Here is a 20,079-nt window from a genome sequence, read left to right as displayed (position 1 = left end):
CTGGTTCTCATTAGAGAATTAGAGAATACAATTAGTGTATTATATTTACTGGCTTGAAGGCACTATCCACTCTGTCATAAAAAATTGTGTTTACCGTTTATTTAAACACAACAGGTTGCTCGGAGCCACTTGGGATGAAGTTGAGGTTCATTGGTGACAAACAGATTACTGCCTCGAGTACGTACAAAATGTGGGGGATGGATGCTTTCACCTGGGCCCCCTGCCTAGCGCGCCTGGACAAACATGGGAAAACCAACGCATGGGCTGCTAAGTTCAACAACAAGTCACAGTGGCTTCAGGTATCAGACCCAGTTCCTTCTGGCCAAATGAATGCAACTCAATCCTGTCATTTCACAGGAAAGAGAAGCTGGAGGGACTCAGTACGTCAGGCTGCATCCATGGAGAGAAATGTTCGGTCAACTATTCCGGTCAGGATTAATCTTCAAGACTAGAGCAGAAAGCGGAGATAAGTCTTGGAAAGGGGTCCCAATGCAAAACGTTGATGGATCGTTTCTCTCCACGGATGCTGCTTGAAATGCTGTCCCTCCAGTTTCTCTTTGTCACTCAAGATCCCAGGATCTGCAGTTCCTATGTTTTTCTGTCATTTTGTTGTTTTGTATCATCTTAACTGTCAAATAATTGCAACATAATTTTAAGTGACTTTGTTAATTGTGGATCTGTGGCGGTATGCCATTAGGCAGGCGAACCAAAATGGCGCCGTCGGGGGTTTCCTCCCGACCTCGGCACCGGGCTCAGAAGCCCATGCTTGGGGACCCATGTGACACCCCAGTGACATCAGGGCCCCCAGCACTGTTCTCAGCCAGGTCAGGGCTGGGAGGAGAAGACCAGTCATGCAGCCTGCAATAAATCAGTTTTTGCTCACTGAACACAACCCATCTGGTTGTGCGATCCTTAGTTAGCAAAGATCCACAATAAATGTTATCAAACAGAAAATATGAAACCTGTCGCCTCTGCAAGCCAGAAATGTAAAGTTATTTAATATAATTAAAAAAAAATTTTAGACAGGCCATTTTAGCCCATGAGTCCATGCTGCCCAATTTACAGCCAATTAACCTACACCCCCAGTACTTTTCAAACGGTGGGAGGAAACCAGAACCCCTGGGGAAAACCCTTGCTGACATGGGAAGAATGTACAAACTCCCGACCGAAAGCGTGGGATTCGAACCTTGGTCCTGATTACTGGCGCTGTAAAGGCATTGCGCTAATAACCACTACCCCAACTGTGCTGCCCCAATGGGGAAATCAGGAAGCCGCTTTTTTTTGTTGGACGAGTAAGGGAATCTTGTAAATAGAGCCAACGACGGAAATGACTCAGCAGGTCAGGCAGCCTCAGTGGAGAGAGCCAGAGAGATGTGGAAAATGGGATTACAAAGATGGAGCTGCAAATGCCATTTGAATGACAGACTGTCAGTTGAAAGGCTCTCTTTTTACCACCTCCTCCATCGTGGCTTCAAGTTCACTGGAAATGAGGGGAGATGAATCCCAGTCTCAAACTACCATTGAGGTGGAAGCACAGTTCACTGTTCACAAGCATTTTTTTAAAAATATGATTATGTTATTAGAATAAATTAAACTATAAATATTCAAGTTCCTAATCCTCTCAGGAACACCTATGTTTATCCTACGTGGGAAGCACAGATTTAAATTGTTTACAATAGATTATTATGTTGGATTGATGCCAAAGTTACTGAAGTCTCATGGCACAAAGAATTAAAGTGGAGGTCATTCATTCTATAGAGTCTATGCCAACTGCAAGTGGAACAGTTTTACCAGTTCACTACCTAATCCTTTTCCAGTGGCCCTGTAACTTAATTTCTCCGAGAGCCATTCCAAACTCATTTGAAAGATTCTTAATTTGTTTCCACCATATATAATCAGGTAGAGTTCCAGGTCACAAACCCGTGGCCTTTGGATGAATGTGGGGGCTAGGGCTTCGTGACCCGTTTCCCAAAAGGACCATCTTGACTGAAATGTCTTGCCTGCCACACCCACAATAGTATCTTCCAGGACTCGTTGATCAGGAGTGCCTCAAGATTCTTACTTGCTGCAGCTACCATCTACAGTAGTTCGTGTGGTTACAGCAAGTGAGAATCTTGCATAAACTTTGCTGAAATACTGAAGGAAGGGTTTGATAGGGCTGTTGTTCTTGCAGCTGTTACAAGGATTGAGCGAAGGTAGGTGGAGGAGCAGATAGTGTAGAGGAAACAGGGAGGCTGCAGAAGGACAGACAGATTAGGAGAATGGGCTGAGAAGTGGAAATAGAACGTCAAAGTGTATGGTCATGAACTTTGGTCGAAAAAATAAACAGGCAGATTATTTTCTAAATAGGGAGAAAACTGAAACTATCCAGATGCAAAGGGATCTCGGAGTCCTCGTGCAGGATGATCTGAAGGTAAACTTGCACGTTGAGTCAGTGGTGAAGAAGCCATTCACTTCAAGAGGAATAAAATACAAGAGCAGGGATGTGATGTTGAGGCGCTGGTGAGGCCTCACGTGAAGTACTGTGAGCAGTTTTGGGCTCCTCATTGAAGAAAGGTTGTGATGACATTGGAGATGGTTGAAAGGAAGTTCACAAAGACGATTATATGAGAAGTGTTTGACAGCTTTTGGCCAGTACTCGTTGGGATTTAGGAGAATGGGGGGGATCTCATTGAAACATTTTGAATGTTCAAAGGCGTGGACAGAGTAGATGTATAAAGGTATCTTCCCATGGTGGGAGAATCCAGGACAAGAGGGCATAACCAGGATTGAAGGGTATCCACTTAGAACAGAGATGCAGAGGAATTTCTTTAGCCACAACGAGGTAAATCGGTGAATTTGTTGCCACAGGCAGTTGTGGAGGCCAGGTTATTGGCTATATTTAAGGCAAAAATTGATAGGTTCTTGATTAGCCAGGGCATCAAAGGGTATAGGGAAAAATCTGGCAGCAAGGCTGAGGCTCATGTTTGAATGACGGGGCAGACGTGATGTACTGAATAGCCCATTTCTGCTCCTGGGTCTCATGGTCTTAACTGGGCTGATGTTCTCTTATTGTTTGCTCTCAAAATGCCTTTTATTTCCGATTAGATTGACCTCCTAGACCGTAAAAAAATCAGTGGCATTATTACTCAAGGAGCAAAAGACTTTGGAGTGCATCAATATGTGGAGTCCTTTAAAATTGCGTACAGTGATGACGGACAGGCTTGGTTTACTTACAAGGACAGCATAAAAGGATCAGATAAGGTAAACAATTTGGTGTATTGTGGTGATAGTGCCATCCGCATAAAAAGTACAATATACTGTAAAGCCCCTGGTATCCGGCATCTATGGGGATTGGTAGATGACGGATAAATGTATATTCCAGCTGCTTGAGACTTACTTCTAAAAAGCTTAATTAATACGCCTGCATTAAGAATAAACAGTTTAAAAGACAAAAATACTACACTGCACTAACCCTGAATGAATCTCACTTGAATGAATATTTAAACCTTAAAGCATTTTATTTTATTTTCCGTCACATTTTTTGAAAACATTTAACTGTCACTACATCTGCAGGTTCCTCCCCTCCAAGGAGCTGCCCAAAAGACAAACAATAGCATTATAGATAATTAACTGCCCCACCACCCCAGGAGTTTACAGTAAATTCTCTGACCGGGGCAACTCTTACTTAGCAGGGATAAGGAGACACTTTAAAGATGTTTTTATGGAGGGCCTCCGCTTCGAGGCCGGTTTCTTCCATGGAAAAAATTTTTAACTTACCTTTTTATAGAGCAACCCCAAAAGGCTGCTCCAGCATCACTTTTATATGGAACGGCGCATCAGTATGTCCTCCGGAGTTGCTGTAGTCGGGGCGACTGTTGCTGTGGCACCGCCTGTCATAAATACACGGCGAGCAATGGCCGACTTCTTTACCCACAATTCCACATGCAGCTGGAACCACTCTAGGATGCGCAGAATGGTTCCAGCTGCATGTGGGATTATGGATAGAGAAGATGGCCACTGATCAATTTAATTCTGTTTATATTTCACTCTCACTCACCTGCGAGTTCTTGAATCTGGATAATGCAAATCTTCAGTGAAAATAGTCATCAGTGGTGTAGCCGCTGCCGCCACCTGCCACCGCACCTTCGGGGCCCCGGCTTCATGTTTGTGAGCCACCGCGACCAGGAGATTGAGAAGGATGAGGGAGTGGAGCGGCAAGTCCGTGGCCCCGAAGGTGCAGTGACGGGTAGCGATGGAGGCCACACCAATCATGACCATTTTGTGGTACTCTGGAATAATATGTTCACTGAACAGTCCTGGGTCGCGAGCTGATGACGTCATCGCACTGTCATCTCCCCACCCATTTATGCAGTGACGTGGAGTGTTGCGCTCCACCTCTGACACAAGCCTACAGAAGGATCAAAGTTGGCACCTTGGAGCCGCTCAGGGACCATTTACGATGATAAGGTTTGTGATGTTACTCTGGCTTTACGTTTAGATTTTTTTTGGTTTATAAAAGAGCCTTAAGAGAGTCACCCCAACGTCGAGCGGCATCAACCAGCTCTTCATCCTGGGCGGCCCCATTGCTGTTTCACACAACTTTATTCAAACAGCTGCTACGAGCAAAACATGGTCAAGGCCCTATCTCCGATGGCTGAATATTTGCTCCCATCTTCACCAAAGGTTTCTGTGTTACTTCAGAGAACATTTACTTCTCCAGTTTTAAACTTCTGTATTTTGTACCTATTATTTTATTCCTATTTATTTATTTTCTATATTCCTCAATCTTTTTTTGCCAGTTGCTTGAGGCTTGAATTTCAGATACCAGGGGTTTTATTGTACATAGGAAACTTCAGTAGAGTTCTGTTACCTTCCAGAGAACAGGTTATGGGTTGAAGCCTCATTCCTGTACATTTCGAATGCTCAGTACAGTACTGGGAACTGTCCTACGGTCAGGAGGATGGTCTTGTTCAGTGGTTCTCAACCTTTTTCTTTCCACTCACATACCACTTTAAGTAATCCCTATGCCATAGGTGCTCTGTGATTAATAAGGGATTGCTTAAGGTGGTATGTGGGTGGAAAGAAAAAGTTTAAAAACCTCTGTTTTATTCGTACCCAATTGACTCGTTATGTGCAGGGTTTCATAACTCCAAAGGAACTGGGCCAATGACAACTTTTCTCAAGTAAAATATTTCAGAAACAATTGGGTCTAGAGCAGTGGTTCTCAACCTTCCCCTCCCACTCACATCCCACCTTAAGCAATTCCTTACTAATCACAGAGCACTTGTGGCATAGGGATTACTTAAAGTGGTATGTGAGTGGAAAGAAAAAGCTTGAGAACCACTGGTCTAATCACAGTCAGACTGAGAGCCCATTTGCCTTTCCAAGAGCTTCCGCTAACATGGGATTTTCTTGAGTTTACTCCTACCTCCCATTGCCAGCAAATTCAAAGGTTAGGATCATGCTTTGTAGCAATCCTGTTTCCTTATGAAATCAACAGTGATTCTTTTAAAGTAATTTAATTTAAATTTAGACACAGCATGGTAACAGGCCTCTTCAGTCCACAAGCTGGTGTCACCCAATTCACCTACAACCCATTTTTGAACTGTGGGGGAAAGTACAAACTCCTTAGAAACAGCGTGGGATTCAAACTGCTGGAGCTGTAACAGTGTTGTGCTATCTGCTACACTAACCTTTAATATTTTTATCAAATATTGAATACCAAGATGGATGTTGTTGACATAGGCAGCATTTAGTGGTCAACTTTGATTTCCCTTGCACTGAGAAGGGGTGAAGGGCAGCATAGTTAGTACAACACTGTTACAGCGCCAACAATGGGGACCAGGGTTCTAATCTCGCGCTGTGTCTGGAGTTTCTATGTTCTCCTCATGTCTGTGTGGGTTACCCCTGGGGGGCGCCAGTTTCCTCCCAGTGTTAGAAATGTACCAGGCGTTGTAGGTCAATTGGGTGGCATGGGTTCAAGGGCCAAAAGGGTCTGTTACCATGCTGTATGTCTAAGAAAATAAGGGCAGATTACCTTCCCTTTAGTGAACCGGATGACAACCTTAATGTTTGTGATCTACATTTCTGAGGCAAGATTTATATTCCAGATTTATTTAATTAACAAAATTCCTCAGCTGCCTTGGTGGGACAACTTCTAGACATAACCAAGAAATAAGCTTGATATAAATGACTTGCTTTTTCTTTTTGCTTCGATTTAATTGGTCTTGTTTTGGGCGACTGAGCAAAGACTCATAAAGGCCATTAATTGGAGTGGACAATGGTGTCTTTTGTTGGAAACTATTCAGGTGTGTCTGGCCTAAGTTGAGCTCTCTGAAGGGACTGGTATCCCAGTATCTCAAAGTTCCACATAAATCTGGCGGTAGAAGATGGAAATGACCTGCTGATGTTTTCAGTTCCCCCTTTTTATAAAAAGGTGGGCCTTTAGGAATCTTGCCTTCAGCTGGCCTCAATATTCACCCAGCCTCAATATTCACCCAGTGAAGATTTTAAAAAAAACAGGTGTTCGAAATTTAAACAAAAAGCAGAAAATTCTGAAAACACTCAGTGCATTAGAACAGCAACAGTGAAAGGAGAAATGCTCGACCTTGTGTTGGGGGGGGTCCCAGAAACCTTTTTCAGATACTCTCTGACCTATAGTGGTGCAATGGCTACTGAAGCAGGTTTCACTCCCTTAGCCTTCCGCAGCAAGGGAACTACAGTAATTTGTCTCAAGTGAAGATGAGGATAAACCAAAAGATCCCACTGGTTTATCAGATGACCCCCTACCAGAAAATGTCTGAGTGGCAGCAAGATTAGAGCAGCTTCTGGTCAGCCAACATTTGCAATCTCAGAAAGGTATCAAAAATTTACAACTGCAGGAATTTTTTTTCTTCTTCTTTGGCTTGGCTTCGCGGACGAAGATTTATGGAGGGGGTAAAAGTCCACGTCAGCTGCAGGCTCGTTTGTGGCTGACAAGTCCGATGCGGGACAGGCAGACACGGTTGCAGCGATTGCAGGGGAAAATTGGTGGGTTGGGGTTGGGTGTTGGGTTTTTCCTCCTTTGCCTTTTGTCAGTGAGGTGGGCTCTGCAGTCTTCTTCAAAGGAGGTTGCTGCCCGCCAAACTGTGAGGCGCCAAGATGCACGGTTTGAGGCGAGATCAGCCCACTGGCGGTGGTCAATGGGGCAGGCACCAAGAGATTTCTTTAGGCAGTCCTTGTACCTTTTCTTTGGTGCACCTCTGTCACGGTGGCCAGTGGAGAGCTCGCCATAGAACACGATCTTGGGAAGGCGATGGTCCTCCATTCTGGAGACGTGACCCATCCAGCGCAGCTGGATCTTCAGCAACTTGGAGGTACAGCACAATAACAGTCCCTCTGGCCCAATTGCAGAAACGTGACCAATTAACCGAGTAACCTCATACATCTTCAGGATGTGGGAGGCAACCCACGTGGATCTGAAATTATATCAGGTCAACAGGTCTGGCAGCATCTCTGGAAAGGGAAACAAGACATGGTTTTTACACAGCCACTTCATTCTGGGAAATTATTCCCTTTTTACCAGAATGTGTGCTGTGTTAAAAGCACAGACCCGGAATGGGGGAGCCCTCCAAGCACCTTTTTTTCATCTAGCCCCTAGTGTAAACTGTACTGCAGGCATACAGGGACCAACTCAGCTAATGAATGTTGCCATGACTTCTGATGACATGTAATTTGAAACCAAGGATACATCGGATACTTATGTCACAGTCACAGTCAACGTTGACACAGTGGAGCTGCACATCCTGCCTCTTTACATACCACAATGCGGGTATACTGTATAAAATGGCTGACTGATACAGAGATTGCGGGTTTTGGTCATTCCGGTGCAAACAACAAATGCTGGCATATCAAAGGCTCTTCATAACAGAAAAATCCCATGAATGCTGTGCAGAAAACATGTTTCAGGTCAAAGAACTACCTGGGACTGAAGATCAGCTGAGTGAGTTACCAGTATCGGCTGAGTGGTTGTTTGGTCAGTGTAAGGAACAAGTACAACAGGTCTGAGAAGCAACAGATCAGTTGTAACAAAAATCTTTATTTGCCCTTGTACATTGTTACTTGATTATAAAGCTTTCTATCTCCAAGCAATTGCGTGTCTGTTGTATATTCATGTCTGTCTCCCTGTGGACTCATGGAACTTTTGAGGGAAATTCTCCACAGGGAATCACACTCAATCACTGTTGTGCATGAAAAAACAAGTTCAACCAGACCTGAGAAATGAGGTTGAGCACAGGCTGTCTGAACAGTGGTTTTATTTACGTGCATTGGGGAGTCAAAAGACACACTCAAAACTGCTCTTAGAAACCTTTATAATCAAGTAACAACATACAGTGGCTGCCACCCTTTGATAAAGGGCAGGCATGTCTCTTAATTACTCTAAACTCAGGACAGTGATTTCTAAACACACAATACACAGCACCCAACCCTTTGTCTACACACACCTTACCAATGACTCTCCAGCGCTGCCCACAGATCACAATCTGGAGTGGAGCTAGAGTTCATCCCACCAGAGGGGGGAGGGGGGGGGGCAGTTGGCCTACATGTGGTGGGCTTTATATTGCTATCAACTGTAGGGTCCAGCCCAGATATTGATGAGTAATTAAGGGGCTAATGACCAGGTGTGCACTGACTTGTGGGCAGGGCTTGTCCTTGATTGGCAGGTGAGGTGACTTCTGACTTGTTCCAAATGGAGAGGCCACATGACCCTCCACAATCCACACTCCCACCAGGTTCCAGGAGTGATCACATGACTCTCCACAACCCACACTACACTCATTCAGACAAGGTACATACAACAGTCCCATTGGACGCAACTAAACCATGCTAGATGTAAATGTAATGTAGAGGTAGGTGCAACAACAGTACTTGCCACCCCTTGACCCGGTGCAGGTATGGCACCAATATTAAATAAGGAAATAGCACACTACAATGATGATTAGTCAGTGTGCACCGGAAAACCTTGCACCCATTACTGGCACACACCTTGATATCAATTCTCCAGCGTCAGTTCTGGCTCGTGACCTGGAGTGGAGCTCGGGTTCTTCCTTGGGGCTCTATACCCCCCCTGCTGGTCAGTGTGGCTAGCCCAAAATAGGGCAGGTGATTAGTGGAGTCAGTGGTGAAAAGGCTAATTACCAGGTAATTCCTCAGCGTGGGTGGTCACATGACCCTCCGCCACACTCCCACCAGGTTCCAGCAGGAGAGGTCACATGACCCCCCACAATCTATATTCCCACCAGGTTCCACATTGACAGATGTGGTGGCTTTCAATCAGGTTTTCACCGGAGAGATCACATGACCCTCCACTCTACAGTTAGGTGCGAAGAAGATTGAGGGCAGATGGTCAAATATGAAAACCTTGTGAGCGGAATCATGATTAACATTTGCTTTCTTTATTGATGCTTTCACTACAGGTTTTCCAGGGCAACTCTGACAACTACAGCCACAAGCGCAACATTTTTAATCCACCGTTCTATGCACAGTTTGTTCGGATCTTGCCTCAGACCTGGCACGAACGCATCACCCTCCGTGTAGAACTGCTGGGATGTCACGAATAGATCCTTGCTTCTTGCATGCAGTAGAGGAATATCTGATATGTGCTACATGCTGATCTGCTCCACTGTATTGCACCTTTTATACACACTGGAATGTCAACTGCATTTTATGATAACCTTTCATTGCTGCAGACCAATTGAAGATTTTTGAAAGCAAGAGGGCCCGTTCTATTTGTAGTATTCCTCCCCTTCGCTTGTTGACGTGCTGTTCTCTTGTGTTTTTTGACCTCTTCAGAGATTGTTGATTGTCGTGACGGAGGGTAAGAAGGCAGAGGTATGATTGAGGCCAGGTACCCTGTTCAGTGAGTGATATGATTGAGTTCTCTCATCACCTTCCCATGGAGAAGTGTCTTGAATTCTACTTGAGAATTCTTTGGAGCAGGCAGACTGAAGTAAGGACCCCATTCTGTGGGAGAAAGATCAGGAACAGACCAGTGCCCCATCGCGGCTCATCCCCCAAAATGATTGGCTCATGAACCAAATTCTGCTGCCTCTCTAGGGCAGGAGGGATATTTCACTGTAACACATCTGGAAAAATTATTAAGATGCCTGATGTATGTGGATTTTTTTGGTTTCGGAGTGGAGTCCCACAAATGTTTAACCTTGGGCAGTTGCGGGGATTGTGGTGCGCCATTAGACAGAACCAGACACACACAGAGTAAAGACTGTACAACAGGCTTTAATCCATAAAGACTTCCACAGAGCCAGTCTGGCTGTAGCTGCAGTGACTGAGTGAGACTCAAGAGGCCGGCACAGGCTTATATCCCAGAGGGTGATTGACACCCGAATGGGTGGGGCTTGATCCATTCAGGCCGACTGATAGGCAGCCGGCCAGGTGTTGTCCTGTCCCCCTTACTCTCCTGCAGGTACAGAGGTTGCCCCCTGCAGTAGGCCATCGGTGTACCACCACAGGGGTGTATTTTAACTTTTTGCAAGAATATGAAATAGACCTTTTCTGATCACTTGGCCCAACTCTTCCTGATTTTCAGTAAAATGCAAATCTGCTGGGGGAATTCAGCAGGTCAAAGAGCATCTGTGGAAAAAAAAAGAACGGTGAATGTTTCGAGCCAGAACATTCTATCAGTCTTGCTGTGTGACCTGATAACCTTCAGCAGGTTGTTTTTGCTCCAGATTCCAGCATCTTTTCTCTGAATATTCAGTTTTAATTAAGTACGGGATATGAGAAAATATTCCATGTCAAAATTGTCAATTTCATGTAATGGCCCAAAATGAAAATTACTGCCATCATTTTCCTAGTATGGTCAATAATTTTGAGTAGTCCTTCTTGTTTTTGAAGATATTTTAGTGCAGGGCGTTGGGGCAAAATAAATTATTGGGATCTGATGGGAGTTGAGAACCTGGATGCAATAGCTATCTCTAAGCAAACGTGGATGTAAAGATAGATAAGCCCCCTGGTTACTGAAAGAAATGGCAGAGGCTTTGGTGATAATTTACCAAAATTCTCTGGGCAGGTGCCGACGGTTTGGAAGACGGTGAATGTCATGCCACTTTCAAAAAAGGATGTAGGCAAAAGGCAGGCCAGTTAGTTTATCATCTGTAGTTGGGATAATGCTTGAAGCTTTCATTAAAGAAGAAATAGCGAGGCATCTGGAGCACAATGGATCCATCAGGCAGATGCAGCAGGGATCCAGCAAAGGCAGGTCCTGTTTGACAAATTTACTGGAGATCTTTGAAGATATAACAAGAGTGGTAGATAGAAGGGAGCAGATGGACATTGTTTACTTAGATTTCCAGAAGACGTTTACTAAAGTGCCACATGAAATACATACACAAGATAAGGATGCATATAGTTAGGGGTGATGTATTAGCATGGGTTTTCTTGTTGGCAATCAGTGGTGATCAGGGTGCCACAGGCTAGGCCCGCAACAGCTCACAATATATATTAATGATCTGGAAGAGGGGACAGAATGTAGACTATCGAGGTTTGCTGATGTCATTAAAATGAGTGGAAAAACAAATTGTGCAGAGGATACGGAGAGACTGTAGAGAGATAGAGATAGGTTAAGTAAGTGGACAAGGGTTGGGCAGATGGAGTACAGTCTTGGTAAATGTGACGTTGTCCACTTTGGAAGGAAAAATGAAAGATCAAAATATTATTTAAATGTAAGCGATTGCAGTGTGCTGCCATGCAAAGGGACTTAAAGTACTTGTGCATGAATCGCAAAAGGTTGATTTGGAGGTGCAGCAGGCTGTCAAGAAGGCAAATGGAGTGTTGGCCTTCATTGCTACAGAGATTGAATTTAAGAGCAGGGAGGCTATGCTGCAACTGTACAAGATACTGGGGAGGCCGCATCTGCATGCAGTTCTGGTCTCCTTACTTGAGGAACGATGTACTGGCTTTGGTAGCGGTGCAGAGGAGGGCCACCAAGTTGAGTCTAGAGATGAGGAGGTTAGCCTGTGAAGAGGGATTGAGTCATCTGGAACTGTTCTCACTGGGATTTAGAAGAATGAGAGAGGATCTTGCAGAAATGTATGAAATTATGAAAGGCATAGATAAGATAGAGGTAGGTAAGATAATTATGGAGGGGGAAATAACCTCTCAATTCAAGGTAGTAGGTTTAGTATGAAGATGAGGAGGAATTGCTTTGAATCTGTGGAATTCATTACTCATGGAAGCAGTGGAGGCAACCTCAGTAAATATATTTAAAACAAGGTTGGATGAATTTCTACATAGTAGGGGAATTAAGGGATATGGGGAACAGGCAGGTAGATGGAGATGAGCCCATCATTAGATTATGCATGATCTCATTGAATGGCAGAGCGGACTTGACAGGCCGGATGGCTGACTCCTGCTTCAATTAGTGACATTCTTATGTTGATCAGTACAATGGTTTTCAAAGATGGTACGATCTGTATAATGGTGTATATGAAAGGAGATCATCTGTCAGCATCAACAATGTCCATCTTTGGGCCAGCCTCGGTCTATGAAAGGACACCATGGTACTTTGATTGCCACAGGTGGGACTTATGAGATGTTCTAAGGCAAAAAGGTGTCCTGTCCTAAGAATGATGGAGGTCTTCAAGTTCTATTATTGAGACTTGCCTCATGATTGCAAATGGGGATTGGAGGGAGTATGGGATGGTCTGTTGAAACTTTAAATAGGAAGATTGGTAGATTTTGATTAGCAAGATTCTTAAATGTGATAGAATAAGGTGTAAATAGAGATATATACAGACCATTCATGATGGTCAGGAGAGTGAAGGGCCACCTCCCCTTCCAATGGAGAGCTAGACTTCCACCTTTCCTCTGTCACCTCACTGACAGAGAGACCTGAAGCAACATTTCTGCCTTGTCTCTGCCTTTTTAGCTCCTTGGCAGATTTCTTCATTGGCCATGAGCACTTCTTCATTAACTGCCAAGGAATTGGAGAATGTGACAGGAGGGATGTGAGAGACAGGACCCTTTCAGAATAACATGTAGTCTTAAAACAACACTAATAACCATTGAACATCTATAAAATGTCCAGATAGAAATTCCCCCCAAAATAACTCATCCGCCTTTAACATAAAACAATTATGCCTGTAATTAACTCCTTGTAAAACAGTAGGGGGTTTTCATGGTGACCTTCAGCTATTTATTGATTTACTTATTAAGTTGGGTCACAAATTTTTGTACTTGAATTTTCCTTTAGGTTAAATGTTAATTGTCAATAGCATAGTCTGTTAAATTGGAATTGTAACTAATTAATTCATTGGCAATGCAATAATTCCGTGGAGATTAATTTCTTGTGCCCACACCTCTTCCTTCAGCACCATTCGGAACCCCAAATGATCCTTTCAAGTGAAGCAACATTTCACTTGTGAATCTGCAGGGATCATCTACTGCATCCAGTGCTCCCACTGTGGTCTCCTCTACATCAGAGAGACTGGACACAGACTGGGAGATCGCTTTGTTGACCACCTCGGCTCTGTCCGCCGCAATAGTGTGGATCTCCCAGTGGCCGCCCATTTCAATTCTCCATCCCATTCCCTTGCTGACATGTCTCTCCATGGTTTCATGTACTGCCAGACTGTAAATTGGAGGAACAACACCTCATCTTCTGACTGGGCACCCTCCAGCTGGATGGCATTAATATCGACTTCTCTGGCTTTCGTTAAAACACCCCCCCCATCCCCTTCTTCCTCATTATCTCTCCTTTCCCTGTCTCCTTTTGCACAGACAGAGTAAATTCTCACCTAGTCCCTTATTGCATCCAATTAAAACCTTTTGTTGGTCTGGATTCCACCCCCATTGTTTGAATTCTGAGACTTTCTGATACCGTTTATCCTGCTTCTGCCTTTTCTAATTCTTCCTTGAAGAAGGGCTCAGGCCTGAAACATCGGCAATATATCTTTGCCTTCTATAGTTCCTCCAGCATTTTGGTGTGTTTACTACAATCCAAGCATTGTGTTTCACTCAGGATAATGACTATACCTGGAGGATTATTTTCATGAGCACAGTAGGCCACGGTTGAATAGTAAAGATGAGAAAATGGCTGAATTCGAGAAACTTTGCCGATAATTTAGGCAGAACAAAATCACAGTGCACACTGGAAATCTGTGGTAAGGATGAATGATGTTGGAGATATTCCGTTTGTCAGCAGATTTGTGGGAAGAGAAGCAAAAGAAAGGGCCTGGAATTTGCGACACATCTCAGTTTCTTGGCCACGGGCCTTGTCTCCCTCACTTCCTCTTCTGGTACAAGTTGTCAATTCAGTGGAATGACTGGCAGACAGAAAACTAGGAAGAAGTTCAAACAGCAGTGCTTTGAAACATTGAATCGACAGAGTGAGAACTGTTCATGATTGCGCAAAGGCTGTGAGGAAGATCAACTTGAGGTAGTGTTCATGATCATGGAGATTGATCATATGGAAGGGAGTCCATGATAAGATGGGCAATACAAGTAGGAACAGTGAGATTTTTCAGGCAACTGCTCTCTTCCCCATCTTATTACTTCTTAATACGCCATATATCTGGTTCTTGCGTTCATTACGCCATAGAATGCAGCTTTGTGCTGAATAGTTAAATTTTTTTGTGATTCGTATCCCTTGGCTTTTCCTGAAAAGAGGCAAGATATATTTAAACTAACCCACCCCCCCAAAAAACTTTAACAAAACTCAATGAAGATGACTTTGATTGATCAATTCCACTTCTTGACCAATTTCTGTAACTGTAGCAGAAGCCATCAGTGTTTTGAGACCTATCAGTCAAGACGAGAGAAGTTGACTGAACCGTACTTGTGCTGAATTTCGTGTATCTTGCTTGCTTTAAATTTATTACCACACATGACTGACTTTGTATGGTAGTGTGGAAAACACAATCTATACTCCACTCTCTGCAGGTTCTGGTTTAGGTAAGAACTAACTTCATCTTTTTTTTTGTCACTGGTGAAAGCATTAAAGGGGATTAAACATCCCACATTTTTGGTTTTCTGTGTCTTGTTATCATTTTTATCTCAGTACTAATGCTGTTAATTTACTGGGCCAACAGTTTTACTTCTTTGCTGTTTAGTATTCATGACCTAGCACATAGATCCATGAGGTTAAAGGTACATTGTTCACACCAATTCATAAGTCATAGGAGCAGAAATAGGCTATTCAGCCCACCGAGTCTGTCCTGCCATTCAATCGTGAGCTGATCCATTTTCCCAATCATCCTCACTGCCCTTCCCTCTCCACATAACCTTTGACGCCCTTCGATTGTGAAATTGTGCCCTCTTGTCCTAGACTCTTCCACTGTGGGAAACAGCCTTTTTGCATCTACTCTGTCCACACCTTCCAACTTTCAAAATATTTCCTTTTTAGAATATTTTTTATTGAGTTTAACAGACAAATTAATATGTGTAAATAAAAAAACTATATTTGTTTATTTAACAATATTTCTTAAAATTAATTCTAGATGGTCTAAGCGAAGGTTAAATGGTATGAGCTATGAGAACCATAATTAAACCTAGGTTTTAATATAAAAACATCCTAAAACTAAATCCAATCTACCTCCTCCCTCTAATCAAGGTTACCTTGTAAAAAAAAAGGATATAAAAATGTGGATCCAAAAGTGACCTTCAGAAATCAGACAGAGATTCTCCGGAGCATGCAAACTTCTTAAATCTTCCAGTCATTATAGTTTTCTATGAATGGGCCCCACATCTTTTCAAATTGAAATTTTCTGTCTTTAATATTGTATCTAATTTTCTCCAAACTTATGTAGGACATTACATTGTGTAACCACTGGGTATGGGTAGGTGAAGAGCCATCTTTTCATTTCAGATTTCTCCTGTGATGTGAACACAAAAATATCCGGTTCATGAGAAAAACCAAACAAAGCAACTAAACAGCATGGGTCTATTTTGATCTTAAAATGTTTTAGTGAGATCCCCCCCCCACCTTATTTTCCTAAATTCCAACAAAAACATGAGCCATCAAACATTCCTAACCCTTTCATTCCCGGAATCATACTTGTAAACCTCTTCTGAACTCTTTCTAACATCCGCACATCATTTCTTAAATGAGGGGCCAAAAACTGCTCACAATACTCCACGTGAGGTTTCACCAGTGCCTGATGTAGCTTCTGCATCACATCCCTGCTCTTATATTCTATTCCTCTTGAAATGAAGGTCAGCATTGCATTTGGCTTCTTCACCACCAACTCAACCTAAAAGTTTACCTTCAGGCGATCCTCCATGAGGACTCCCAGGTCCCTCTGCATCTGGGAATTTTCAAAGAAAGAATGGCATTTTGTAGCTCCTTTCATGATGTTGGAATGTCCCAATGTTGCTACCTGTTATTGAAGATATTGAGAAAAACCCAGCAGCCAAATTGCACACAAGATCTCATCAATAGCAATGTGTGAGTGACTTTGTGCTTAATGTAGTGGTGACAATTATTGGTCTGAACATCAGATGGAACTCCTGCTGTTTTATACTTGATATGTTGGAGACCCTTCCTCCACCTTTGAGAGGAAATGGTTTAATGTCGCAACCAAAAAATGGATGAAAGTGCCATAATTTCTGAGTTATTTGACTTTAAATTTCATTGTAATACCAAAACATTCTCAGCTTTGAGATGAGTAAATCTGTCATTATATGGGTTGATCAGAAGCTGGGCAACTCTTCACACAAAGAGACCTACCTTACCCTCATTAACAAACCAAGCTCCAAGTTCTTGGAGGAGTAACCTGGAGAGAACAGCTCAAATGTCCAACCGGGCAGGGGATATTTGAAATATACAAGAGGAACCCATTTAATTTCAAACCCATAATCAAATACAAAAAACAGAGCCTTAACCTATATCATAAAACAAAAAGGGCCAAGTGTTGTTTCATCTCATCTGTGACCATTAGTAGAATTCATTGCATGCCACATAAAAAAAGTCTAAGCATTGAATTATTCCGCCTGTTGGACTTGGCCCAATTTTTGCTTAAAATTGAGTTTACTTCAAATGACTGAAACATCAATTGCACGTTAAAAAAAATCATACACTAAAAAAAGATAAGCACGAGACCCAAAGCAACATCCTGGCATCCTTCATTTAGTTGAGTTCCCACTATACTCTGAATTAGCTCAGAGTGAACCTTAAAGAGTACAAAATATGGTCCCATTTCCCTGCACAGTTTACGTCCAGAACTTCCATTAGAACTGGTGAATTCTTATGAAGCAACTTGAAATGATAATGATTTATCTCTGCACAGGCACTGTTTCCACCATTGAGAAATAGGCCATTCAGCCCATCGAGTCTGCCCATCATTCAATCATGAGTTGAACCATTTCCCCACTCAGCCCCACTGCCCGGCCTTCTCCCCTAATCAAGAACCTATCAATCTCTGCCTTAAATACACCCAATGACCTGGCCTCCACAACTGCCTGCGGCAACAAATTCCACAAAATCAAACCCTCTGGTTGAAGAAATTCCAACACATCTCTGTTCCAAGTAGACACCCTTTAATCCTGAACTTGTGCCCTCTTGAGGGCACAACTTGAGCTACTGGGATTGTTGTGTGAAGAGGGTGCGCAAAATCATTGAGGACCCCTTCTACCCTGCACACAGGGTAGCTGCTCCCATCAGGGAAGAGATACAGGAGGATCAAAGCCAGCACCACCAGGCTGAGGAATAGCTTCTTCCCACGGGCAGTGAGAATGTTGAACGACCAAAGGAACTAACCATGTGAGACTCTCAAATTCACAAAACAATTTATTTATATAGGTGAATACTTGTCCTGCATGTGTATTGTTTGTGTGTGTGTGTTATGTCTGGTTGTGTGTCTGTGTGTTTTGCACTGAGGACTGGAGAATGCTTTTTCGTCAGGTTGTACTTGTGCAATCAGATGACAATAAACTTTACTTGTCCTAGAGACTTTCCCACCATGGATCAGGTCAAGTATAGCAAGGATAAAACATAGTTAACCTTTACTGTAGACCAATCTCTAACAGTCTGATAAATTTATTGTCATACAATGTACATAGGCCGGGAATTCTCATGTGCTGAAACTGAAGTAATACTTGTGAAGAAAAGCTATAATAAGTAATTAAAAACGATAATAATACTAGTCCACTGGTCTCGTGCAAATTTACTGAGACAACTATTCTCATCAATTTCCTCAGTGAAATCAGAAATCAGACAGTTTGAGTTTTGAGGCATTGCTGCTATACTTTACAGTTTGACGGACTGACATGGTGAGCCATTACATGGTGTCCAGTGGGACTGAGCTGTTATAAACTGAATTTGGCAGCAGGGATTTTTGCAGTGCCAAAATGGAAACTGAGAACAGCAGAGATCTTCAATGAACGAATCACACTTACAGCCTTCAGACAATAACATTGCAAACGCTGCACTTCCTGAGAAGGCTGAGGTGGGCAAGGCTACCGGCCACCAACCTGTCAACTTTCTGCAGGAGAGTCCGGTGTGGGTACGGTTGCTGCAGAGAAATGGATTGGAGGCCAATCTACAGGACCATAAGAGCGGCAGAGAGGATCACTGGGGCCTCCCTTTCCCCCATCGACATGATCTACTGGGATTGTTGTTTGAAGAGAGCTTGCAAGATCACTGAGAATCCCTTCCACCCCGCACACAGCATCTTTCAGCTGCTCCTGTTGGTGAAGAGATAGAGGAGGATCAGACCCAGTCCCACCAGGCTGAGGAACAGCTTTTTCCCACGGGCAGTGAGAATGCAGAAATGAACTGCTCATGCACACCCTCTGAGACTACTATTGTTAAACAATGTTTATTTGTGTACACATACTGAATATATGATGTTTGTCTGGATATGTGTTTGCCAGAGAATGCTGTTTCATCGGGTTGTTCTTATACAACCGAATGATAGTAAACTTGAACTTGAAGATACACAGAGTGAAACACAAAAGTCTGCAGATGCTGTGATTGTCATAAGAACCCACTGAAATGCTGCAGGAACTCAGATGGACTTTCAGAGGTGCACAGACGAGTAGATATAATTCTGGTTGTGGATCTGTGTGAGTGAGACGTAGATGATAGGGAACACCAGCCAAGGTATATGACTTTCTAAGACCACACATCATATCCACACAACCTTGCTTTAGGGGAAGTTATTTATGACCTGGGGCAAATTTGGTTCCCTTTCCTAATCCAGGGACTGCTTGATCTGAGGGATATTTAAGCAAATCCTCTAGGAAAATTACTACATTTCTTTCAAGCATTTGAAAAAGAATTGAATGAAGTTAACTTTTATTTTGCAAGATTCATAATCCTTCAATATGGCTCACGATTGGTATCTGGAATGAACTGCCAGAGGAGGTGGCGGCGGCAGGAACAGTAACAACATTTGACCATTACTTAAGTGAGCAAGGTGTAAAGGAATATGGAAGTAATGCAAGGCAAGTGGGGTTAATAGAGATAGGCCAAACACAATGGGCTAAAGGGCCTGTTTCTATGCTGTACAACTGTAGGACTAGTCTATGGACCTCAATGTGTGCTCCTCAGATGTGAGAACACACATCAGGACCAAATGTTAACTCATACCATTTTAATTAGTGTCAAAAGAAATCACAAACTTGGCTTAGCTTGAATGCTTGTTTTGAAATACTTATTCCCCACATTTGGGATCCAGATGTTGCTCCAGTTTAAGCACAGAGGTGAAGGAAAGGTTTCTAAGCTTGCATCATCTGCTTCAAGGAAAGAATTCTTCAAGCTCTGAGTAAAACACAGAAGTCTGCAAACACCGTGGTTGAAGTAAAAACCCAACGCTGGAGAAATTCAGCAGGTCAAACCATGTCCTTTAAAGAGCAAAGGTAAAGATACAGAACTAATGTCTCAGGGTTGAGCCCTTCATCAAGATATGAACAAAATGTGGGCAGGCATCCGAACAAAATGGTGGGTGTCTAGGCAATGTGGCCCAAGTCATCGAATTCATGAGGTAGGTTTTGCGCTGCGATTTACACTTCCCCCGAAAAGTAGTCGGGGCCCTGCAGGATGAATTGCGGTGCACGAATTGACTAGAAGTTCCTGCACTTTCCTTTTTAGACTGCCCACGT

General features: G+C 43.2%; 1 protein-coding gene across 1 annotated transcript in view; it reads left to right on the top strand.

Moving 5' to 3' along the window:
* LOC138749877 (lactadherin-like) overlaps positions 1–15,006 on the top strand; it is a 45,160-nt gene extending 30,154 nt beyond the window's left edge. The window contains exons 6-8 of the mRNA XM_069911854.1: positions 115–299; positions 3,088–3,243; positions 9,438–15,006. Of these exons, the coding sequence (XP_069767955.1) occupies positions 115–299; positions 3,088–3,243; positions 9,438–9,581 (485 nt within the window). The 3' untranslated portion in view covers positions 9,582–15,006. The remainder of the gene's footprint in view (positions 1–114; positions 300–3,087; positions 3,244–9,437) is intronic.
* Positions 15,007–20,079: the final 5,073 nt, after the last annotated feature.

The sequence above is a fragment of the Narcine bancroftii genome, chromosome 14, assembly GCF_036971445.1.
Source record: "Narcine bancroftii isolate sNarBan1 chromosome 14, sNarBan1.hap1, whole genome shotgun sequence".
Taxonomy (NCBI): domain Eukaryota; kingdom Metazoa; phylum Chordata; class Chondrichthyes; order Torpediniformes; family Narcinidae; genus Narcine; species Narcine bancroftii.
Note: the sequence above shows the minus strand (reverse complement) of the source record. Positions and strands in the feature narration are given on the sequence as shown.